Source organism: Passer domesticus, chromosome 15 (genome assembly GCF_036417665.1).
Source record: "Passer domesticus isolate bPasDom1 chromosome 15, bPasDom1.hap1, whole genome shotgun sequence".
NCBI classification, from domain to species: Eukaryota; Metazoa; Chordata; class Aves; order Passeriformes; family Passeridae; genus Passer; species Passer domesticus.
In genome coordinates this window covers 14,220,333-14,246,298 of record NC_087488.1, presented here as the reverse complement: position 1 = coordinate 14,246,298, position 25,966 = coordinate 14,220,333, and the positions used below count along the sequence as shown (strand labels likewise).

Here is a 25,966-nt window from a genome sequence, read left to right as displayed (position 1 = left end):
GACCCCAGGATTACCGGGATCATCTACTCCTGACTTTGAGTGTCAGTGTTCTATTAACTTTCTCTGGTCTTCTGGAATTTGCCATTGCAGTAGGAAGAGGAATATTTCAAGGCAACACCCATCCCATGTAATAAACATTGAGACCCCAGCATTTCATTTTGCCCACAGACCATTTGAGGGTATCCCACTCAGCTCTGGAACAGCTGCCACAGCCCCATGGAAGGGCAGAACTGCAGTGAAGTTTTAGTAGAAGTGAAGTTTAATAGAAGTGAAGTTTAATAGAAGTTTTATAAGAAGCTTTATTCTGCAACATTTCAGACTTACTGTGCTGTCAGATATGGTAATGCACTGGCACTGCAGGATAGAAAACAACACTATCTCCTTCTAGAAGGCAACTACCTTTCATAGTAGGAGGCATGGAATGTACCACTTACTTATTATCATTGTTTAGACTATCCGTCGGCTGCTGGTACTGCCCGTTCATTCTGCTCTCTTTACTGCAACACACACACACACAAAAATCCAGTCACTTAAAGCAGTGGCTTCCCAAACCCAGGAAATTGCTCTGACATGACACACAGCCTGTTTTCTGAATCCAGGTCCTTATTCCAGCTGAGCAGCAAAGGGCTGATTAGGATGCTAAAGATGCTTTATTTGCTCTCACAGCAGTGCTACATCACAAACAGCATTTCTCCTCCTGGTCAAGGCTTCAGTGCTGCAAACACACATCTGTTTACGTCAAATGTTTTATCCAAAAAGCTTCAAAACAGGTTAAGAAAAGATTTGTATTTGAAACCCAGGAAATTATCTAATTACATCAATCCTTTATCTTGTAATGGGTCAATCATCTTGGCTCTGACTTCTAAATTCATTTTGAGTTTTGACAGCAGCAATAGGATTATGCTGTTGATTTCCTAGCTGGTGAAATTCAGACTACTGAGTTATGCCTGCTGATTATCCCATCTCTATTCCATTATGCTGGATACCTTTCATCAGCAGAGCCTGTTCTATCCAGGGAGAATTCACCACAGAAGAACAAGGAAGTCTCAGGAATATATTGGAATAAACCATATATTCTTAATATAACAGTATTTAACAGAGCTTCAGGGCTCTTCCTTCTCTCTTGGTAGAAGTATCTACTTTTTTTCCTGGGAAGTAAGGAGTGCAGGCGAAGCTTGAAATTATAAGTAAAATTTCAGCATCAAACAGAGTCTCTCTGTTAAGAGATACCATGGTTTGGGGCTTTCTGCACTGCTTCAGATATAAATTAAATCTGAATATCCTCTTGCATATTTGCATGAATGTCTGACAAACACTTTTTAATTAAGCTGATTAAATTCCTTTCATAAAGGTGCATTTATATAAATGCCACGTCTTCCACAAACCTGGGAGGTGGGAGAAGTCTTGCTGTTTCTATTTTAATCTGGACTATGTTTTTGCTTCTTGCAGCATTCTCTAAACAGAAGCTGAAGGTACTAAACAAAAACCCCCAGATTTGCTTGTGTGCAGGAATAAAAAGGAAGGATTTTCATAACTTCAGGAATACTGCTTAGGGATTAGGCTGGCCAAGTGCACAGGATGGCAGGTGTGGGCACTGAGGGGACCAGAGCAGGGGTCTGAAGGCAGGGTGGATCTAGGTCTATAAACTGAACAGGCAACCAGAAACATAACACACATTAATTAAAGAACCCCACCACAATGTTTAAATAGAAATCCTTTCCAGGCATATGAAACTGAACAGTTTATCTAAAAATGGGTTTCGACAAGCTACAGCTTCCAGAGAAGCTCGTGGCACAAGTGCCACCCCAGACACTGCTCTGTACCCTCAGCACACTCCTTGTTTTGTGCTGCACGTGTATGAAGTGGGAACCAGCTCTGCTCAGCTCTGTGGGGGGTTTTGGACTTGGAACCCACCTGGAAGCCATGAAAGGTGTCATGTCCAGCTCCAGTGGGAAGGAGACATACGTAGTGATCTTCCGCCTCAGTTTGGCTGAGTGTTCAAACCGCTGCAGGCAAAGGCAAGAGTTTCTTCTTTAGAGAAAGGTTAAATTTTATCTCTTTTATAAATGTTCCAAGCTCAGAAACAATAACATGAAAGCACATTAGCAGTCACTATGCAGGGACAGCCCCAGATTTTTCCTACCAGCTCTGTGGAAATGCCCATGTAAATAACAACACATTTCTAGCAGGAAAATAAACCACCATTTGTGGGCTCAAGGTTAGCACAGTACTAATTAGATTATTTACCTTGATATCTATGCATACAAACCTATTCCCACCTGACATCAAAGAAAAAAAAATATTAAACAAGGAGAGCACAGAGAGCCTTTACCCAAAGCGGTGCTCATTTGCACCAGGGCTATTCAAACCCATGGCTGCTGCCTACCCTGGCTCACAGAACTGGTGATAAGAGTTTGCCTTCAGATTCACACTCTGAATCCACCCATCCCATCATCTCAAGTGACAGGAGTCAAGCCTACACAGGAATACCCATTCAAATTAAGGCAAAAAATGGAATATGCTAACAAAAAAAGCTTTCTCCCTCAGCCAAAAGGGGCCTGCAATACCCACCACCCTCTGCTCATCTCCTTCACTGAACATTAAATTGGAACAGGAACAAATACCAGAAAGAGATGAATGAGTTTCTATTTAAAGGCAGCTTCCCTCTCCATTTCTCAGAAATTCTTCTCTATTTACACTTCAAGTTAATTATTTTCCAATTGTGATGCTGTAACAATTCCCTAGCAACAGATCCAGATGTGAAAAGCTGAGATTTCTGTAACTCTTATCTTTTGTGTTTCTCTCTTGCGTTAACACACAAAATGAAATTTACATTTTGCATAGAAAGGGACAACACATCACTTAGGAAAAGTAATTTATTTTCCAAAAAATCTTCAGTCATTTGGAATAACACAAATACTAAGTATACTAAGTATAGGGAAGGAGTGGAGCACGTTCACCTTGACTTGCCTCAGAACTGCTCCATGCTTTTCCTTCAATACAGTGGCAACCTTTCAGTGAAAGTGTAAGAATTGTACCATGCAGGACGAGGGGGTGTAACTGGAGATTGGTTTCTGTGCTGGTTCAGGTTTTGGACCAGCCTTCCATTCTGTCTCTAGGCTCAAGCTGGTTAAGTTCCCCCAAACACACTGCAGAGCTACCTCAGAGGTAATGTAACACTGTCTTAATAGAAAATCTAGCTGGGCAAGGCAAGATGTTTATATTAATTTATATCATAAAAGTTCAGTCAGTGAAAGCCAGAAGACATGTCCAAGAATTCAGCTCATCCTCTCAGAGAGGAAATCACATCCTCTGCTCTGTTGGCCCCCCCTGAACTTACTTTGAGATGAAAACAGGCCACAATGGGTAACTTCTTCATAGTGAGTTGTTTGGTAGATTCTTGGTAGCTATGGCAACCACTACATTTGATTTTGGCACTGCTTCCTAGATGTTCTGGCCTTGTAAACCTAAAAAAACATTGAAAAACAAAGGAATGCACAAAACAATCAGATGGTTTCTGACATGTGCTGGAAACACTTTCACTTGTGGGTCACTGGCACCACAAGAGACAAGAGTCAGTGGGTTTTAAGTCATTTTGGAAAAACCTACAATCAAACCATAATAATGTAAAGTGCCATGGCTCAGATATCCAAATGTGACATGGATCATTGCTCTAACTTGCACTGGAGTGAATCAGTGGCTGAGAAAGGAGCTCAGTGTCAGTTCATCTCCTACAGCACAGCAGCTCATTTTCATACAAAGAAAGAGCTTTTGTTTTCAAACCCAAAAACATTGATATGGGAGACACTCTTCTGCAGCACACTCTTCTACCTTGTAGCCCTCCAGGGCTGGGATCAAAGCTCTGAGATGGAAAGGCCTGTAAACACAAAGTTCTTTTCAAAATACAGATACCCTTCTAAAAAACCTTTGTTGACAAAAATCTCTTTTAAAATTTTCAGACAGAACTGCTCAAAGGAGCCAGGGGAAGAAACCATTAGGGAACAGGGAAGTGCTCACAGAAAATGGACTACCTCAATGTTCTTATTTCAAACTAAAGCAAAATCCCTCTTTTGCAGAAACTCAGCACAGAAAGGCAGGACCATGGACTTTCCTTTCTCAGTCCTTTCCTCCAAGTTTAGGTTTTCAAAAGGCAAATCAGCCATTTCCCCAGAGGCTGCCTTGTAAGTAAGATTTTTGAGATGAAATATTGCAAAATATTTTAAATATATAAAATATATATTTATACATAAAATATGTATTTAAAATTTTAATTTTAAATTTCTTTATTAAAATGAAGAACATGAGGGCAACATGGTGTCACTTTGTCCCTCACCCTGACTACGGCCAAAACAGACTCCAGGACTAAATGACATTACAGTTTCCTGATTAATTAACACGATTTCCTTTACCTGGCCTATGCACCATCATTCTCTGGTTTTTCTTTTTTCTTTTTTTTTTTTTTCTTTGTATTTGTTTATCCACTTAAAAGGCTTATAAACTTGCTCTGATAGCTGTTTGGAATGCCCTTATATTTCCATTTTTGTGTCACAATCCTGCTCAATCCTTCCTTCTTCAGGTCAACTACAGCTGCATGAAGTTACACACCTTTTTTCTTGCTTACTTTTGGATAAAAACACAGACCCATCCTCTTTATCCATTAGACTTCAACTTCTTTCTGAAATCCATACTTTCTGGAAGTATCTTTGAACCCAGATGGTTTTCCTTCCCTATCATCAACTTTGATTCTACTAATCTCTGTGTTGAAGAAAATCACCAAAATTCAATTGGTTTTGCCTCGTGATGTATTCCTGCATCAGCAATTTTCCATGTGTACTAATTCCCTCATTTCCTTAAAATTACTGATCTTTATAGTGTCAAGCAGATTAGAAATCAGATGTTAGAGACTATGAATTTTTATTTCAGGAAGATTAGCTTTGCCCCAGGCTCCAGGTAACCTCTTCCTCAGGCAAATATCTGCATTTGCCACAGGAGAATGACTTTCAGATCTGCTGCAAGAGCCAAGTGAACTGTACACAAAGCCATAACCTTCTCCCCAGGTATCTCCTTCCAAGATGCCTAAGTGTCAGCCTCAGAACTACCTTTTCTTTTTGAAAGCTCCATTCCTTTAATCCTTAATGGCATCCCTGCAACTAAGCTGGGAGTAGCTGACTCTCAGTTGTGCTTAGAGCAAAATCTGATTCCTACTTGGTGTTAGAATTTAGATAAATATCAAATGCAATGTAATTTCTTTTCATATGCCTCCTCAGCCACCAGCACCAAGAACAAGGAGGCAGACTTCAGTGATTTTGATCATGTAGAACCACATTGTCTGGCAGTAGCCAATGCAAAATTACATCATGTGGCAAAAGGTTGCTCTGAGCCTTCTTACTTTCTCACATGCAAACAACAAAAACACATGGTGTAAGAATGCTGTTTGGGGACAGAGCTGTGACAAAGTCCCACTGAGCCACCTGGAGAAGAGGATGCAGCCAAATTCATTCTGTGGCAGGCCATACCTTCTCAAGCAGTCTGTGAGGGTGGTGGTGCCCGACACGTGGCTTTCCCCGTTGACCACGCTGCCATCGCTGCCCGGACTCAGCGGCCAGAAGGGGGTGGAGGAGCCTGGCAGATCCAAACTGATGTCCCAGAACGGGTCTATCGTCGTGGAAACGCCGCTGTGGGAGACACAAGGGGCCCATACATCTTCAAAGGAAGCCAAAGGAACAGTTTCTCCCTCGTTTTGGGGTGCACTCCAGGTGCTACAGTTTAAGGACTTTGGGATCTCCGTCACCCCTAGAGGGCACTCAGGGATGACAGAAAATAGAGCTGCTCCTGAGTGTTTGCCCACAATTGATGTTTCCCTGCATGTTTAAAAGCTGTATGTTTGGGGAACTGTAAGTGATGTATGAAATGCAAAATAAAAGTGTTTAAGACATTCCCCTGCTCACTGGAGCCCTGAGACTCAAAGCAGAGCTGCTCTGAGACAGAGGCACCACTGACCGGTATAAACCAGTTAACATCTGTGACAACAGCCATCCAACTAGTTTACAAGCTGGTCTTGTCTGCTCCAGACATGGAAGATGGTGCTTGAGGCTACCTCAAAAAAGAGAAGGCTTTAAAAATACTCTTGCTGTCCAGCAGTGCCCTGAATTCAGCTTTGCAGTTCCTCTCAGCATCTCCTACAGCCTTTGGGATTTGAGAGGCCAAAGAGTAACTGCACAAGCAGTAGCTCGTGTTCTCCATCAGAGCTCTCTAAGGACAGCTGAAGAAAAGCCAACAGCCAGACTGTGGAAAAAGCTGCTCCAAATTTTAACTGCTATTGACTCAAATCTTCTCTTCCAGCATCCACATTTTAAAGATAACTTCAGGGGTCTAAGCTCCTTGTTATTTTTTGAGTTCTCTCTTCCCCTAAAACCAGTGTCTTTCACTCTGCAATCTCATCAAGCCTTCAATATTCTGCCTTTTCCCTCTGCTTCATTTGTGCAAAAGTTGTCAATTTTCAAAAGAAAACTTCTTTTGTCAAAATTTCATCAATGTTAATATCGTGTCATAACAAATCAAGCTTTGCATTATCACATAAGGATTCTGTGTCTCTACCAGGCAAAGAACAAAATTTCCTGTGTTTTCCTTACAGTAAATCTTTTGCAAATCCCTGCAGCAAACTGAGAATAAAAGCAGATTCAAACAAGCCCAGCCCATGAGCAGGACAGCAAGAATGCGAGGCAGAACAAAAAACAAGAACTCTGACTTCTGCACTATGGCAACACCAAATATCTCCAAAGAGAAGTCAACTTGTTCCAGTACAGAGTAGGACAAAAAATACATTTTTCCATACTCTTGTAAAGGCTTTTTTTTCTGGTACCTGAGGTTACATTAGGCATCAGCCTCTCTGAAACCCCTCTTGATACATGAGGCTCCTGACTGAAGGAAAATGTGGTTTTGTATCAGAATTTTCTTCAAATGTAGTTGCAATTATGTATTTTGAAATTTAAAGAGATCTTGGAAGTATTTTCTTTATGATCTTGGAAAACAACAACCTGTTCCAGACTAGTAAAAGGTTTGTGTGCATAAGCCTGTAGTACTTCCCAGGCAGCTTTTTAGGTATGTCTTAATACATGACAGTTAACTGGTAATTGATTGCATTTAGCTGACAGAATTATGGAATTAGAGAATCCCAGGTTGGTTTGCTTGGAAGAGACCTTAAACATCATCTCATTCCAGCCCTTGCCATGGGCAGGGACACCTTGCACTAGACCAGGCTGCTCAGAGCTCCATCCAGCCTGGCACTGAACACTGCCAGGGATGGGGCAGCCACAGCTCCTCTGGGTGCTGCACTTACACAGTTCTTGTCTTTCTGGAGTTTTGCCAGTATTTATTGGTGTTCAAGAGAGGAAAGGTTCAGTGCACTGCACTGGAGGGGTGCAGGTTTGAATCAGAGCCCAGGATCAGCAAAAGTGACTTACTGGCAGACCTGACAGGTAACATCCGACTGCAGTCCGCCTGTGAAGATTTGGTCTATGATGCAGTTACAGTGGTTGGGGTTGTTGGCCTTCTTCCCATTATCATCACCTGCAGGAAATGCAAACACAGGCTCAGAAGTCAAAAATCCTCTGAGGGAACAGCGGTTTGTTTTGGACTGTGTCTCCAGTAACTCTTTCTAACTCAAACTTATACTGCAAGTTCACATGGATAATACAGAACCCTGCAGAAGCTGTGCTTTGAAGAAAACAAGGAAACAAGATGGGGATTCCTTGAAAAATATAGAAGATAACCAAAAGGTGACTAAATGTAGAGATGAAGCTTTAAGCCATAGCAGTTCTTAGCTAAAGGGCATCTCCCTTTACAGAGGTTTGCTTTCCACTGTCTCACATAAAGATCAGCTCCTAAGACAAAGAAGTTGCCAAGGTGGTTCATGAAAATCGATATTTAAATTTCACAGCAGCAAATGCTACTTTTTTACTTCTATCCCAATCAATTTCAGTGAGTAAAATGAGGGGAGAGGGTTTGTCAAGAGCCATTCACCCCCAGCCTACTGCCTCCATCACTGTGCACCTTCCATGCATTTCATCAGTGGGAAAATGAAAGATGTCCTCATCTGAAGTGAGGAGGTAATGCTGTGTCCTCCTCCAGATTCCTCAGAGGCACAGTGAGCACATTCCCATCCTCCAGGCATCACACACTGTCACTGCAGGTCCCAGGAGTAAAGTGGCATTTTTAGGACTTGAGTGCTGAGATTTGGCCAATTCAGCTTTCTCACAATAACCAGAGTATTAAATAACCAGAGTATTAAATAACCAGAGTATTAAACACTTCTGCACACAGTTCTCAGCTTCAAAGCCTTCTCCCTCTATTTCCTGAGGTGAAGTAGGAATGACACCCTTTTCCTTGGATTTCCAGGCTGCCCACTGCTTATTTTCCTTGGGTAGCACACATGCAACTGGGCTTGCTTTGCAACCAGAGATGCACACACCAACTACTACACAGCACCAGCTAATTATTTTTTAAAATACATCTCAAGATGTTTTTCCATCTCCTTCACCAGCAACTGCTACAACAGAACTAAGTCTGGACAGGTTTCCCAGTGTACTTAACTTACTGGGAAGTATTTGATTTCTGAACTGAAATGCTGAGATTGAAATACTGAAATACTCCTCAAATCTCTGCTACATCTCAAAACCAATTATTTTCTACTCAAGAATGTCCAAAAAAAAACCACCTGAAGAAATGAAAAGTTTCTAAAAGCTGGGCAATAGACCATTTTCATGTGTCTAAGGTGCCCTAGCTGGAGTTTTCTTGCAGTAGGAACAGATAGAATTGTATTTTTTTTTTCCAATGAAGCTTTAGAATTATGCTGAAAAGTATTATATAATAATCTGGCAAAGGTTCCACTGGATACTAAGTGTGGAAAAGCAGTCATAGGTGATACCTGCTAAGCTGCAATGGGCCACTTGAGTTAATTAGATTGTAAATGCCTCAGGAAAGTTCTCCCTCAGCTGCCAGATTTAGGCTTTAGAAACTTTTGTTTGAATTGCCAAGAAAAGCACATTGTTTCCTTAAAAAGACTCTTGAAGAAAATGCTCTAAAATTAGATTTCCAGTGTATGAGGTTCAAGTTGGGGGTTATCACACCCAGTCTGAGGTGTTTCTTGATGGGAATTTCAGCTAAATCTCACTGAACTTAAGAGCTTTTAAAGGGCTCAATTATGCTAAGCTAATGAAGAGGGCATACAGGAGAGAGAGTGTGCAAGGCATCCTTCACCCACAGAAAAAGCTTCACTTACATTCACAAGCATTAAAGAAAAAAAAAATTCAAAATAGAATTAACTGGGTTTTAGTTAAAACTCCACTTTTCCTTGTTAAAGAACTACCACATCCTTGTAATCTCCCCATTTCAAACATTGCCTCTGCTTTGTTTTGAGGGGGCAGGAGGAGAAAAGCAGTGCTGAGAGCTTTTCCCTGGATGCCAGGTACCATCCCAGCTGGACACCTTGTGCAGACAGTCATTTCCTCCCACAGAGAGAACTGAGCTCTCCCTTTTCAATTACACAAGTCAATTAGGATCAGTGATGAGAGGGTCTCCAATGAATATCCTGCAAGCTTGTTCCCAGCAAAACAGAAGGGTATTACCCACTCAACATTATTTCCCATGACATTTGGTTGGAGAGGAGGGAAAAAAGAGTAAGATTACCACCTACACACACTTGTCAATATGGAACAGATGCTGAGGGGAGGTATATTATGCAGCTGAGAACTAGAAGCTGCTAGATTGTTGTGCTCAAGTTAAGGTTCCCTTCAACATTTCTGTCTCCCAAACGAGGTTTTAATTTCAGGTATTTTTTGGGGTTTAAATCCAGTCCAGGAAAATCAGCAGCTTCTGAGAATGGTCAGCACAAGACTAAAAGGAAACTTAAAAATATATCAATGTACACATTAATGTGGTTATGAGAATGGCTGAAAATTGAGTTCAAGAGTTTGCACTCAAATTAAATGCAACTCTCAAAAACCCCCACACAGGTTACTACTGTGTCTGTGAAATAACTAAGCATGTCAATCTATTTCAGAATAGGCATTTAATATATCACTAAAGGCAAATAATACACATCAACAGTAAAAACAGCTTAAAAATACACAACTTTTTAAGATTGCTTTTGATTTTGATATAAAAATACAAGTTTTGCCTCAATCTTTCATTCTGTATTTTAAAGGGAAGTCAAGAATTGTCAGATTTTAAAAGGGGTATTTATCAAAACAAGACATTAATGTTAATATTTCTGCTTTGCTTTGGTCCCTGGTGTTCTGAACAAGTGCTTGTTATTTCTGACAAAGCAGTGTACACACAAATCTATATGGATCAGAGCAGATGACATGTTTCACAAGCATATGCTCCATCAATTCCTAAGAATATCATACAGAATTCACAGAGCAGGGCAGTGTTTGCCTCCCAAATCTCAGCACACCATTCTTTTTCTTGCTTCAGATTTGTTTTGCAGCACTCCTTGTTAAAGGTGAATGCAAAATGCTTCAAGAAATCCAAATAAATGAGGAATAATCAGCTTTAAGGTACTACTCTCCCTTTTTAAAAACTACTGAATAAAGTCTGGGATAAAAACACAGGGTTACTTCTATTTTTTTATCTTCTTTTTGAACCTTTGTGTACCAGTGCCCATCTCTGCCACTTGAGTGCTGCTGCTCCTGCAACAAGCAGAGAAACCCCCACAGCCAGTGATGCCACTGGACAGAACAGTAATTTTAGACTTGCAGTCTTGATCCTTTTAAGAGAATGGTAATTCTGGTCTAAGTTTGCCCAAGCTTGAAGACGTCCGAACAAAGCTGGGAAACTAAAAAGTGTCTGCAAGATTGGAACCTCATTGGATGGAAGTTTGCAGAATCAGAACCCCGAATTTATCCCAGAGCACTGGGGATAAAGATGCACCAGTCATGGTGACAAAGAGCTGACTTAATGCTTTACAGCCTGGGCAGAAATACAGATTATTTACACTATTTCTTCCACCCAAATAATACTTTCCAGTTAGATCCCCTGCCTCCAGCTGTTGAAATGAAGAAGTGATGCACAGGCACGACACACTCGACCCCTTTTATTCAGAAATATTTTCTATTACTCCAGCAGCACAGAGGAGCCCCACTGAGGGTTTGGCATATGCCCTGCCCAGATGCCACAGCTGAACCCAACAGTGCCAGCACATCTATCACCCCTCAGACAGGATTTGCAGGGACATCAGACAGGTATCCTGGCCTTCCAAAGCTCCACAGATGCCACTAAAGCAAAGTATAGATTCAAGCAGCATTTAAAACACCAACCAAATCCAAACAAAATTGCCTGGGCCAGCCTGCCTACACAATCATCTCAGGGCAGCTGCAGGATTACAAAATTTATCTTTACATGGACATCAAAATCATGCATTTTTCTTAATTTAGGCAGTAACAAATCAACAACAAATATTCACAGCTTTGTCTTCACTTGCACTAAGACACTTCCTAGACAGCTGAGTACACAGAATGGAAAAGGGATAAATGACTAATGGCAGCCAAACAAACATCTCTGGATATTTATACAGAAGGAACACTTTCATTTACTTTGGTGCCTGAAGCCTTGGTGATCATGAATAATGTCCAAAAACTAGAGCAGAATTTCCCCCATGACTTTATTTTATTTCACTGTGTGTTAATTGGAAAACTTCATTACTATTGACTGGAAGCTTTAAAAGCTTTTTTCGTTCATTAAAATAAATATTGAATATTGGCAGGGGAGGGATTATTTGCTTACTGTAGCTGTAGGACATATTCTCACTATTAGTAATAATATTTTTACATCTGCACACTTCACATGCAAGTGTGTCTTTGTGGATACACAAGTGGGAAAACTTTCTCATTACACTGAAAACTAGTTCATTCCAAATGTGGTTTTGCATGACTATACTTGAAATTCTGCTTTAGATTAACTTGTTTGGTTCCCACACAACTGCTCAACCACCTCTTTTAAATTGCCTTGATGTGGTATAGATTATTTACTATGATTTAATAAAAGCCTCTCTATTTCTTCAGAAACAGAAATTTGAAAACCTGGCAGCAGAGATGTCAAGATTCTTCATTTAAAGTCAAACCACATTTATTTTCTCAGGTCTTTTCAGATTCTTTATCAGTTTGAGAAGAGCTCAAGGACCTTTACTGTTGCAAGTTTTTCTTTTTACAATTTTGAGACACAAATACTGCTTCATTAATTAATGATGTGTAGAAGAAATATGAGCATTATCTTAGAGATGATGAAAAAAACTTCAAGATTTGTTAGATCAATGGTTCAGAAATTTAACATGAACAAAGAAGTGCTTCTGTTTGCAGCTGAATTTATTCAGCATTAAGAAGCCAATATTTGGGTAGATTTTGTTCCTTACTGGACTTTCACACCAGTTTAATTAGGATTACTGAAATCCAGTTAGTGGCTGTCAAATGACAGACATTAATAACTACAAAGGAACTTCCCTTGAGTACTCCTGTCCTTAGCAATACTTTTTTTGGAGAAGATTCTTTTGGAGGCACCAATTATGGATGTGAACAAGCCTATCTGCTGCCATGCAGGGGTACCTCAGAGATAAAAGCAAGATTCACAGTGGTTCAGAGAAGCAGCAGCAGCCTTCCCTTTGATAGTCCTCTGATAAGCCAAAAAACTAAACCCTAAGTGCTTTTCCTAAGAGTATTTGAGCAAAGTTGAGTGCTTAAATCTTCTTTTTGATAACCAAGGACTTTTTGTTTGTTCTGTTAGTATCAACTCTTCTACTTTTCCCTTGGAGGAATAGTAAAAATTTCACTGCTGCATTAAGTGAATCAAGCTAGAGTAAACATTGGCAAGATTGGGAAATTTTCAGTTCAGCTTGAGTTCAGCTAGCAAACAGAAAATACATAATTTTATGGTATTACAAAATCAAGACTTAGATACTTCAAATCAAAAAGCATTACACTGAACATTTTTATTGTATTGTACAATTACGTATTGTTCTATACAGGCTAAAGCAAGGTACCACAGCAACCCTTTGCTCTTTCTTATTCACATTTCTGTAAGCAATTTGGTATCAGAAATACAGTAGAATCATATTTAAACAGAATAATAGTATTAAGTATTAAGACATAACCTCTCCCCTATGTTATTTTCATCAGTCCCATGACACACTGAGTAAGAGCTCTAACTCCTGAAAGTATAAATAGAATTAAAGTGGCAATTTAAAAGAAAAGACAGTGACTCACAACCAATAAGAGAACATCATGATGGTGATTCAAACCAATGTACAGACTTATCTGCTTCTAACTCTTGGTACTTTTTGACAATGGGAATGATTTATTATTTCTAAATATTTTAAGTCTACTGAACATTTTTAAAGGAATTTACTAAGAATGCTGCACTGGCACTAGATTTAAAAAGAGCTGGTTCTACCTCCTTTGGATGCAATATTCCTTGCTGACTGGAGCCTGAGGAGAAGCCTTACCTTTGCAGTGTCTGTGTAGCACATCTAATGCAGCAATGAGGAACTCGTGTGCATCTTGTTGCTCGTACCCTGCTAAATGCCGTGCGTGAGTCCATACCAGGTGCAATAACCTATATGGAATGTGAGGAGATCGGTGCCCAGAGTAAAACTGCTCAAAGCAAACAGAAGGACATCATTGTTAACAGCTTGCACAGCCTCAGTGCATTGCATTATTAAAAAGTCAAATGAGCGCAATTAGTCAAATCAATTTAAACCGTTTAATTCTGATGGCCTTAATAATAAAGGAGAGAGACAGCTTTTGTCACATGCTGCTGGAGAAGTGATCTCAGAACTGAGCAGCTCAGTTTCCTCCCCTGAAATTCCATCAATTTGTGATGGATTAGCCTGAAAAATGTGGGGGTGCAGGGAGTGGGGTAGGCAGACACAAACATCACTCACAATTTGCTTACTGATACCACTGGCTTTTATTAAAATAGCTTGGGGAGGAAAGAAAAGAAAAAAAAATCCTGCATTAGAAAAGGATTACCAATTTCATTCACAAATTATATGAATGAAATGCCCCATCCCATATCAGAACAAACACTGAAGATGAGAATATTAGATGTTGACTGTCAGCCAATCCCTGACCCATGGCAACTCTGCATCCAAATGCTGTGCACACCCCAGTTTTATGGAAAAATTTCTAAGCAGGGCAGCAGCCTCATGCCAGTACTGGCCTTTCACTGTAAAAGGCTTTAAAAACAACTTTATTGAGCCAGCTGTTTGCAGAGCTGAAGGTCCCCATTCAGTCAGTGATCCCCAAAGGCAGCTGCCATCCCCGCTCCAGCAGGGTGTCCCCTGCCTGGGAATCTGGTGCTGGACCAGCTCCTGCCTCTGCTCCTTCATCTGCTCCAGTCCACATCTGATGAGCTGGCTCCAGAGTGACTAAAACTGCCCCAGGTGATTGTGCCAGAAGCACATTAGAGAGTGCATAGATGAATTATTCAGTCAGCACAGCCTGATGTGAAACACTGCTGCTGCTGCTGGGGGTGACACAGCTGGGGAGGGAAATCAGCACAGGGCAGGAGGACACTGCCCACAGAAACTTTTAAAATTAAAAACCAGTCAGGTCCCAAATGAAAAAACACAAAAAAAAAAAACCCAACCAACCCACCCCAAAAAAACCATGCCAAAAAACCATCCATGCTAGGGTCTGTGTTTCCTTGGGTTGAGGTTCAGCCCTTCCTTAATCCCTGCACAGTGATACCAGTTCCAAAAGCAAAGCAGGGATGCTCGTGGTGTCCTTACAGGAGTCAGAAAAGGCCCAGAAGAGTTTATTCACTTGACAGAGTAACATTTTGTTTTTCATAAGTGAACATTTGTGAGTCATTTTGCCTTCCCTCACCTTCAGCAAAGGTATCTGCCAGTAAATGCTGCCTGCAACACCACAATTATGTTTTCCCAAGATCCTATCAAATCCATGGTTGTTTGTTTTTAGTTACTCTTCCCAAACAGAGGACAGTAAGTGGCAAATACACAGAACAAAAAACAAGATTTAAACCCCCAGCAGTATATAATTCTCATCCTTATTGGAAAAGTGAGCTTCCTTCCCCAGCCCTGAGTTTCTCCCTGCACAGTCTCTGAGCATTTTATGTGAGTCCAATCACAGGCACTGTGCTCCAAACCTGAGAGAAAACACTGTATTTTAAGGGACAGGTTGGCAAAAAGCAGCACAATCTTCATCTAATCCTCATATTGGTAGGGTTTCCTACATCATTTTAGTGTATTTCCTCCCACAGAAATTTCTTCCTCACAAGCTCTGCTTTTCCCAAACAAGAGGCTGCACCTCTGCAGCCAAACACCACAAAATGCTCCTATAAATACAAAGATCAATAGTTAACTCTGATGCCAACAAGGATGACACTGAGGGACTGGAGCAGGAGTGTGGTAATTGAAATCTGCTGATGCAGCTGCTGCTCAACATAATTCAGGGAACTGCAGCAATAAAACTTCCCTGTTCTGTCACTCCTTACAATTAGTCCCAGAGCTCTCCGGTCATTTTAACCACCAGCACTCCATGTAATTACTCCACTGCAGACACAAGACCTGCCAGCAGATTTTACATTCTCTGCTGCCTCAGTAGGATGAGAAGGATCTGACATGGAGCTTTTTCAAATTATTAACTATTATCAAACAAAAAACTAGAAACCTGTTTGGTAAGAATGTGGGGTGAGGGAAAAGCTCCACTGCTCAAATAAATTTCAAATAAAACAAAGAATCTGAGCACATTCAACAGCAATATTTTAACTGGAATGTATAAAACATCCATCCCATCTCTGTTATTTCCTTGCTGCTGGGAAAAGCAGCCTATCAGAGCTGTTCCAGTCCACAAAAAGGAAAAGAGTCCATGTAAAGTTTTATTCCAACCTTTTCACTGAAGTGTGCAAATATAAACAATGATGTATTTACAAGCCACCTTTAAAATACAACTGTTAAACAACTGTTCCAAACATAATTTAAACTTTTTTTTTCTTTAAATTTGTTTCCAATTCAGTAGTATCAGTTGTTTATATTGGAGAGAACGAGTTTGAACAATTTCAAAGTGCTGGGTAATACACTGCTTAATTGCTATTCCAGGAAAAAAAAAGGGAGGGGGGGAGAAAGGAACAAACCAACCAGGATTCAAAGCCTCCATTCTTACACACAGCCCAAGTAAAAGTAATTTTGTTTTTCCATTTGAAACACTTGCTGTTGCATTCTAGAAAGAATCTATAGAGGATTTAGAAGACTATAGGCTTTGTAATTTGCATTTCTGTTACAAAAAATATACAGGCAACAATGAGGTCTTAAAACAAAACAAGACCCCACAGTACACATCTGTACTTCTTTCTCCTCCTCCTGCCAAAAACATGCACAGAAGTTTCTCAATTATGTGAATAAACAGATAAATTTGATTTATCCTGCACATATATCTGCTGAACAGTCTCTGAGCTTTGTAATTATGAATTTATAGGCAGAAATCCTGTACCAGGTTCAAGTTCAATTTGAGGATTCAAAAACTCCTCTTGGAAATTGGTTCTCAGTAAAGACTTTAAATTTTCTGGCAATTTACAATGGATGAAAAGGCTGGGCAACACAAGGAGCACATGCAAGAGAACACCTTCTGGAGGCTTCCCAAAGAACAATGGTAAGAATCACAAAATACATTTTGCTTGCATGAACTCTGTATGTTCTTCACTTCTTTCAGGGAAAAGTACCAAATTTTACTAAACCAGCACAAACTCTATTTTCCATTACAAAATTCAAGCTTTTGTCTATGTAAAGAGCCTTAACTACATTTTTCTCCCCTCTAGTAGCATTATTGTAACTTATTTTATACATAAGTCACTTCAACAGTAGCATCTTCAGATATCAAAGCCATAAATCATCTCCTCCTTTTCCCTCTTGGTCCTCACTTCTCAACTCTTCCCATGCTTGTGCTGTGCTAGGCTCACAGGGATGAGTAATGATGGGGAAAATGAAGGTTTTGTTCCTTCCATCTCTGAGTGGATGCACTGCATTCTGTTCTACTCCCATTCCTACTATTTCACAGAGCACATGAGACACAGATCTAATCCTACCTTCCTGTGTGGTCATTCTGGAAAGGATTTAGATAAACCTTAGAGTGTGCACCATCCTGAAATCAATTTTCATTAGTGAAGCAAAAACTACAACACAAACACCAGTAGGTAAAAAGGAGGGCACCAACCCTTTCAGCCAAAAGGCTCAATGAATGGATTGTGTGTTCTGTCTTCCCCCTGTCCAGCTTCACCACTATCTGTTACTCCCAAATCCTTTCCATTCCTTTTCTTATGCAGTGTAAGTCATGTCTTGATTCTATTGAGAAATGGGTTTATGTAGCACAAAGGAGAATGTTAATTGATGCAGTCAGATATTTTTAAAACAAACAGATCTCAATGCTTGGTGTGTCTGCCAGAAAAGCTACCAGGAAAAAACCACCTCAGTCCTGAGAACCATCTGACAGTCATTACTCACCACCAACCTACCTCAAGGTGGAAGAACTTTGTAGCTTCCTATTTATCACAGAGAAACCACTCAACCTATATAACTACATGATCTTAAACGAAAAAGAAATAAAGTGGGATGGGTAACTTCTGTTTAAGAGGCAAAAGAGCAAACCTGGCTTATTTATATATAGTAAGTTTTATTTAATGTTCAAAACAGTCTCTCTTTTCCTCCTGGAGAGCTCCCACTCAGGCACTCACCAGATCCCCTGGCATTCCATTTGCCTAAGATCACACCTTCAGAAAAGAAGGGTGGAGGGGAGATGAAATTAACCCTTGCCCTGATTGTTTGTCCCTGGGTAAGATGCTTTGGGATAACCACACCAGCTAATCCTGGTGGGAAAGCTATGCAGAAACAAGACAGAACCTGAATCAAAGTTTCCCTGGTAATTCAATTACAAAGGAATTCTCAACCATAGCACTGAGATCTCCTGGTTTGCCTTCCTTTGCTCAGACCTCAGCTCTGCAAAGGCAGTGACAGAATCTTCATCGCAGCCACTGCAGAGAGCTGGGACATGAAACATAATCAGTGTGCTCCAAAAATGGCAAGATTTTGTTTTAATTCTGAATACAAAGAAATTAAAACTCACTGGGAACAGAACTGTGTAATGGGTGCTGACAGAGCCATAAGCACAACAAGGCATTTACTGCTTGTGAGTTAAAATATACCAAGTTGTTACAGACCCAACAGCTTTGCTTAGGAGGATTAAGCTCCAGTTTTACTTCAAGGAGGTTGAGTCACTTTCTGTGTCCTCCTACAGCACATGGCTGCAGTTTTTAATGTGAAATAAGGACAGGGACTATTGCTGTCTGCACAGTCTGGGGTCACAGATATGGCTGTTCCCTCATCCATACACCCTCATGTTGCAGAACATTTAATTAATAGAACTAATAAAAGTGTAGGCATGAATTTTTATTTGAAAATGAAGGCTGAGCTTCCCAAAGTTGTGTAGGAAATTAAACTTGATTACAACTGAAACTAACACAGGAACACAAATGCTGCATTTAAGCCCCATTTTGGATAACAGCCTGTTCTTTGTTCCATGCTCACAGCAGAGCAAAAGGCATCCTGAGCCATCAACAGGGCTCCACACACAAAAATGGAAACAAAAATCATTACCTAGAGAGTCTTGATCTTTCCTGCAGCCTCTCAATCTGTAATGTAACACTCATTTCCCCTTTCCCAAGGGATTTTTTAAAAAATGCATGTGTAAATAGAGTGTGGTGATGTTCAGCAGCGTGAGACTTTATATCACTATTTGATGAAAGGATATAAAGAATATAATAATTCCTTATTTGTAAATAAGCAAATAGGTTTCTCTATTAACAGTGTACAGAAACTGGTATTTCTATACCATGACTGATTTTTTTTTTATCTAGGCATTGTGGTATTTCCCCACTTAACTGCACATCTGGTTTCAATAATCCTACAGCTGCTACCTATTGGTCTGCCTGCCTTTTGTTTTCACCCCCTTTCCTGACAGACTCAGAACAATTGAAAAATAGAACAAAAAATAAGAAATGTAACATACAGCTAATGATTGATAAGCAGAATGAAATGTTGCAAATCGCCAGAAGTCTTGAGTATGAGCAGAAAACAACTTTGTACTGGAACAACTAAGGGGGCTTTACCTTCTTCTGTATGTGTTTAACTCACCTGCAGAGACCAAAAAAAATCATCTCTGGTGAAAAAGGCACCGGAGTAAAATCAAATTGAAAATCACAAGATAAAGGTAAAGCTATTGTAGGTTGGTCCATGTCAGAATGAACTTCCCTGACAGCACATCCACAGAAAACCTGCTCTGTGTACAGACATCTCCAGCAATTTTAAATGCTCCATGTCAGCACGTACACTACAGCTCTTTCTGGTTTTTTTGGTTGGTTTTATTTTACTTATCAAGAAAGCAGATCTACCACTGAGGGAAAGGCACAAAACTGGGTTTGTTTTGAAAGACATCTTAAAACTAGGAGCCCATGTCCACCCACAGTCCTTACAACACTGATGTGGAATTAAGACAGATAATGAAGCTCTTGGACTATTTATTAAGGAAAAGCTCATGTCACACAGCATGAACCAGACCTAGAGAAAAGACACACTGCAAAGCCAGGCTCCTGAGTGGGAAAGGGAAAGAAGTGCAGCTTGTACAGGGAAGACACAAAAACTGTAGCAACACATTCACTTCTCTTTATCCTCCTTGCTGGCCCTTACTGGGTTTGCACATAAGAGATGACAGAAAAGATGTTTCTGCTGGTGAACAAGCACTGAATTGAGATCTTTAAAATATTCATACAGGCCTACATAATCCAGTACCTTAAACCACAAGGATGTACACTACTGCTTTATTCTCACTCCCATTATCACCCGAAGAGCTCGTGACATATTTTCCAGTTACAACTTGCACCTTTAATTAAAGCACACATTCAGCTTTAAGACTGAGGATTCCCAGATCAGTCTCAGAAGAACAGGCAGCACTGTAATTATTTCCAATAGCAGCTTTGCCTAAACATGGGTGACTTCACAATAGGACTTAAAAGCCATTAGTTTCCCTTTCAGCAGCTGGGTATTTTTGACAGCAAGGTCTCAATCTTTACTGCTTTGTTTTACTACATTTTGAGGGGAAACATGACTTGCATTCCCTTTCTATTTGCAAATAGAACACAATTCCTTTTGGGGTAAGAAACAGCATCTGTGGCAAGGTGATGCTTTGTGGCAAACAGCACTCACCTCCTGAAAGAGCGTAGACATTTCACAGACCAGACATGAGCTGGGGCTTTGCATTTCACATTTGTGCCTGTCGGAGAGGAAGAAATCTCGCAGCAGTGGAGTGTGGGTGAGTGCCTGGACAATACAGTTCATAAAACATGTGTTCCCAAGATTGATTAGCCCTCGTAGACCTATAAAGACAGAAAGGGGGAGGGGATGCATAAGCATTATCAAGTTAAAAAACTGGTAATTTGCATTTTGATACAGTTTTTACAATATTGCCATGGATTTACTGTATTACATGCACAGCTCCAAATACAGTTTTATACTGGCTTAGGGAGGCTATTGGTATTTTTGTACTCAAGTCATAAGAAACTACTGAAGCTTTCTGAACTACACTAGGATTTCTTAAATTCTAAGAAATAAGGCAACCTAAAAGTTCAGCAACACCATAATACCATTATTTTGCAATGGCTGTTGTGCCACATGTCACCAAAACAGTCCCTCCCCAAATCTGATACCAAGGTGCAATGACAACAACTGCTAAGTCAGTACAGGAAGAAACCAATACATTTAAAGAAATTGGTGAGTAAGTTTTCAGATTGTTTAAAAAGCTTTCCCCCATGCAGGTCATGAAGGCAGAACAAGGTTTTTGTATTGTTATAATCATCATCTTTCTAAAACAGGCAGCAAAGGAAACAGCCCTGACAAACCAAGTCAGGCTGTGACATCCAATGCAAACTTCAGAGATTTTAAACCCAAGATCTGAACAGAACAACTTTAAAAAAAAACCCAAACTCTGAACAACACTAATTCCACACTTTTAGGTAAATTAAACATTAATCTACAGCATACATCAAAAAATTCAACTTTGCATAAGAGGATTCATCACACCTTAAGTCAAACGTTCAGTAATGCCCAGAGACGATTCCTTGTGCTTGGAAATCAAGATGCTTAAAGGAAAGCTCTTTTGTTGCACAACAGAAGAGAGGTTAGGAGTGGGGAAAGCTTTTCAGTCATTTGCAAGGTCTAAGTGAGAAGAAAAACATGCTCAAATCCTTGAGTATTCTTCCAAAATATTAACATTATACCACCATACAGGAGCACTAAACAAGAAGAGCATCAGGTGGCCATGAATGCTTATTTTTAATCAACAACTTACTTTGAAACGAGATAAAATGCACCAATAGATACAACTCTGGTATTGATTTAAAACCAACATAGTCCTCTTCTGCAATAAAAATAGGATTACTACAGAAACATTGAAAGAAAACACAACAGGATTACTGGTGACAGAAGGAGGAATTTCCTTGTCGTTCCAAGGGATGTAAAAACCTCTCAGCCGGCAGAGCTGTGGTAATTAGAAGTGGTGCAGTTCCCGTGCAGTACGGCAGATAGTGCTCCAAGGGCTCTTTAGCATCCTGCAGAGGAGGGGGTGTGGTCCAGTTGCTATGCTACCACTGAGAACAGGCACCACAGCAGCTGGAACTGCACCCAGAGCTGAGGCATAGACACAGAGCACTCCTGATTTTTTTTTCTGTATCTAAAGCAACATCGACCTGTTTCCAGCAGCTTCCTGTTTCTTCTGTTTACTCACAGGACAAAGTTTCTCATTATATTACAGTGACTTCTACTGGGCAGAAGCTTGTTGCAATTATTTGCTTGATTTTCATGCTGGGAGGCAATAAGTGTGTGCACAACATTAGCAGAGTGTTAAATAGTTAATTTGTTGGAGCAGCTTGAAATACTGTGTGATGCTTCAGCTTGGTCCACAATCCTATTTCAATTCCCAGTCTGTGTCTCTGCAAACAGTGTCACAACAGGAGGGGTTCGTGCTGTGCAAGTGGAGAAACATTTTGGTACCTCTTGCTTACCTCTCCCCTTGTTTTCTGCCATTTAAAATTGACTGGATTTATTTAAATCACAGGCTGTGCTCACAGGAGGCTGGAAGGCTCCCTGACATGCATTTTGAGAAGCAGAAGATTCTCTCCCTATTTCTCCCTCTGGTTAGCACCAGATTTCAAAGCCAGCCTGTTCAGCACAGAAAGCTGGAGGAAAACCAGCAGTAAATCTAGAGATTCCCCCTAGCATTTTTGGTGTCTAATAGAGCAGTCACAAAAGCAAACACATAAAGGCAGCTTTTTGGAACCATTTATTAAGCATCATTTATTACATGCCTGTGGCTGGACCGTCTTTCCCTGTGACCACAAGAATCAAATCTTCCTTAAAGTTGCCACCAGGAGACAGTTACAGGCATCAAACTCAGAATGCTCTTGGTTTACTCTGCTGGCTTGGTCTTTGCTGTCAGTTTTTCATGGATCTAAATGGAGCAATTCATGTGCTGGGACTTCACTTGAATGGACCAAGACAAAGCAACCTGCAAAACAGACAAGGCTGAAATGTGAATACTCCAAACCCCAAGAAAAATCAGAAAATGATTTGTAGCAAAACATGAGAACTTACTCAGTTGAAAAGGGAAAAAGGAAAGCAGCACACATCAGTCTTATCCTAGTGGGAGCAATGACTGCAGCTGCTGTACAGTCTCTTAAACTGGTGTTTGAAATGAAACAGGTATGAGGAACTACAGCTCAGGTACTGCATAAGTAACTGCAGCACACTGGAAAACATCAGAATTTGATGTAGGTAAACTAAAGAGCTGACAGAACTCAGAACAACACATCCTCTTGTGCTTAACTTTTATGGGGAATAATGAGTTTTGTTGCAAAGAAAAACAGCTAAAAATTAAAGCCTGTACAGCACTCTGGTCAATAACATATTGAGAATGTAAAAGCTTTGTGCCTGCCACACCTATTCCCTCCCCTTTAATAAAGCCTGGCAAGGTTTTGCTGGAACAGTCAAGCATTGCAACATGTGGGTCATAAATTAACAGAAAAATAATGTGCCAAAACCTCACATGCAGCAGTCCATTTGTGCTGGAACACCAACAGTGGTCTCCACCAGGCTCTAATCAGAACACAGTGTCACAGTCTAAGGATTGTCAACAGGCTCCAACCTCCACTAAAAATAAAGCTCTGCTACTTTGCAAACTTCTGCTGTGCTTCATAGTATTGTCTTTATTTTTGCTTCTTATGAATTGTTCTGAAATGAGCCAGGGCAACCTGTGAGATACTTAATATTTTCTACACATGCATATGTGTTGTTGTGGTAAATATAATTCACAAGAAAGAAGTTTTAGCTCTGAACCATGCTGATACAATTGTAAATATTGGAATAAATTAATGTTACTGAGAAGACAAAATTGTCATGTATGGTATAATCATAAAAGAAGGAAATATCCTTTAATCATCATCATGGAATACAAACACTACTCATTCTGCCAAAAGCTGGGCAGGCAGGGCATAAGCAAAGGCAAGAAATCTACTTTTGCAATGCCTTGAGCACAGGGAAACCCATCTGGGAAATTCTTTGTACATTTGGTCTCAAGACTGGGTTCTGGCTGGCTTACCTTTGTCAGCTTCAATTCCTCCATCTTCTTCCAGGAATGGGTTCTGTTTTTCCAATGCTCAAAGCAGTAGATCTGTAACACTGGGCAACAATGGTTGTTGGGATGCAGGGAGATCCAGAACACTGGCTCTGCCAGTACACCCACGCAGGGGAGATGAAAAATCCAAGGCAAGATAAGGAAATTCCACTTCTCCATAAATGCAACTCCACAGCTATTAGAGGTGGGGAAGCAGGGAAATGAAAGGACCACACATGAATAGAAAATATAGAAAAACCACTCATGGAGGACGTTCTGTTTGCCTCTAAACCCAGGCTGGGACTGGGAAGACAGCAAACAAACCAGTCTGAATGAAAGCTCCCATGCAGAAACTTGGGATGTAGTGGAATGAAGGTTCTGGAAGGAAGAGCAGCAGTCACTGGACAATGCACCTTGGTGACACAACCAGCAGATGATTCAGAGGCACCGAAGCAGAGCCAGCCTGAGATCCTTTCTACAGGAAACCCAGGTTGGCAACACCTTAGAGCAATCCTTGTCCCCTACCCCAGCCCCCATCTGGTGCTGATGCTTCCCTGCAGCTCCACCAGACAGTGCCACAAGTCAGTGCAAGCTGAGGAAGAACTCACTGAAATGTTTAAAGGCAGTTCAACATCACACTTGGAAACAAACAGGGCAGCACAGCAGTGAAGATTTCTAGAATAATTTTAGGTATTCATCCTAAGTCCATCCAACAAGAACTGGCAACAACATTTAAGAGCATCTTTCTGAAAATATTTCAGGAGAGGTCTACCCTACTTCCCAGCACCTAAAACTACACCCAAATTCTCTCTCAGCTCTCAAGTTTCAAGTGTAGAACATAGCACACATGACCTGAATGGAGCTGCCACAAACACTGGCCCAGTGAGACCCAGAGCTGCTGTTTCACCTGCATGCCAGGAGCAGCAGTTTTGCTAATGGGGTTAGTGACAGCAATTATTTTCCAAAGCTAATCCCTTCTGAAATGTTAATACAAAAATACTCATTTCAGAAAGCAGCAGTATACAGACATGTGAAATTACAAGTCTGCACAGGAAAACTCATCACATTCTGTGACACCAATGATCACATGAGTGACCAAAAAAGCCCCAACCATGCAGTTTTGGTTAATTTATTCCCCAACACTTCAGCTAAGCATCCTTTCACAGGGACTGAAACCCACAGAACTACAGAAGCAGGAACACTGAGGCAAATGAATTAGAACTTTTTCTTCAGAGGTTCTTACAGAAAATTTTTTACAAACGTACCAAAAACACATTTGGGTATTAAATTGTTTTTTGACAACTGTTTAAGAAAAAGCTACAGAAACTTTTGCCACAGCCAAATTAAATGAAGAAATTTCAACCACATGATCTTAAAAAACTAACTGAACAATTCAGCTACTTCCAGCAAACACAGAACATGCAATCTACCCAGAAAGAAAAAAAATCATCTTTGGAGAGAGAAGAGGAAACAGAAAATATTGGTTCATCAGCAGATCTTTTTTTCAACAGAGTTGTTTTGACAGCAACACCAAGCAAGGGATTACAGGACAGATCAAAGAAGTGAAGATGAACACTCAGGGCAATAATCTTCCCTTGTTGGGTTGGTGCTGAACCAGGTGAAAACATGCTCGTGCTCCCTCTCTTTCATTTTTCTGACTTGACTCCTTTTCTCCAGCTATTCAGGGCTGCCAGGTCGGTCACTGCTCAGTTGGAATCACTGTAAATCCCTCTGGACACAAACCACCTTCCCTGAGCTGTTTCACCAGCACCACCCACCCACCTCTCACCCCCTGAGCTGTTCCATCACCAACAGGCACAACCTGGAGAGCTTCTCTCACTCCTCTGCTCTACCCAACTTTTACATTAAGACTTTTAAATTACAAGTCAGAATAGAATTGTAGAGCAATACATCTTAATTTAGAAAATGAGATCTGCAATACGTTTTTTCAATTTTTTTCTATATATGTTATATTCTGTACATGAATTTTTCACTATATCACTCCATTATCTAAAAATATTTCTTGAATATCATATATGTGTGTGTGCATATCAAGATTCATAAGCCATATTGAATGCTACAGTTTTGGGAGGCTGAGAAGATGACAGAGGACATTGTATTTAGATAATATTGTTATAAAAATTTGGATTTCTTTTTCCTGATTTAACTAGAAGTAAGTATTTTCATTTGTCAGTGACAGGAATAAAATAAAAACGTTCATCTAAAAACCCTGATAATACAGA

The 25,966-nt window shown here is 40.4% G+C and overlaps 1 protein-coding gene across 4 annotated transcripts in view; it reads right to left on the bottom strand.

The window, feature by feature from the left end:
• USP22 (ubiquitin specific peptidase 22) overlaps window positions 1-25,966 on the bottom strand; it is an 89,683-nt gene that overhangs the window by 4,456 nt on the left and 59,261 nt on the right. For all 4 annotated transcript variants that reach the window (XM_064390669.1, XM_064390668.1, XM_064390667.1 and 1 more), the window contains 7 exons: window positions 20,264-20,433; window positions 13,496-13,643; window positions 7,464-7,569; window positions 5,517-5,675; window positions 3,341-3,467; window positions 1,915-2,006; window positions 435-497 (listed from right to left, as the gene is read on the bottom strand). In XM_064390669.1, the coding sequence (XP_064246739.1) occupies window positions 435-497; window positions 1,915-2,006; window positions 3,341-3,467; window positions 5,517-5,675; window positions 7,464-7,569; window positions 13,496-13,643; window positions 20,264-20,433 (865 nt within the window). The remainder of the gene's footprint in view (window positions 1-434; window positions 498-1,914; window positions 2,007-3,340; window positions 3,468-5,516; window positions 5,676-7,463; window positions 7,570-13,495; window positions 13,644-20,263; window positions 20,434-25,966) is intronic.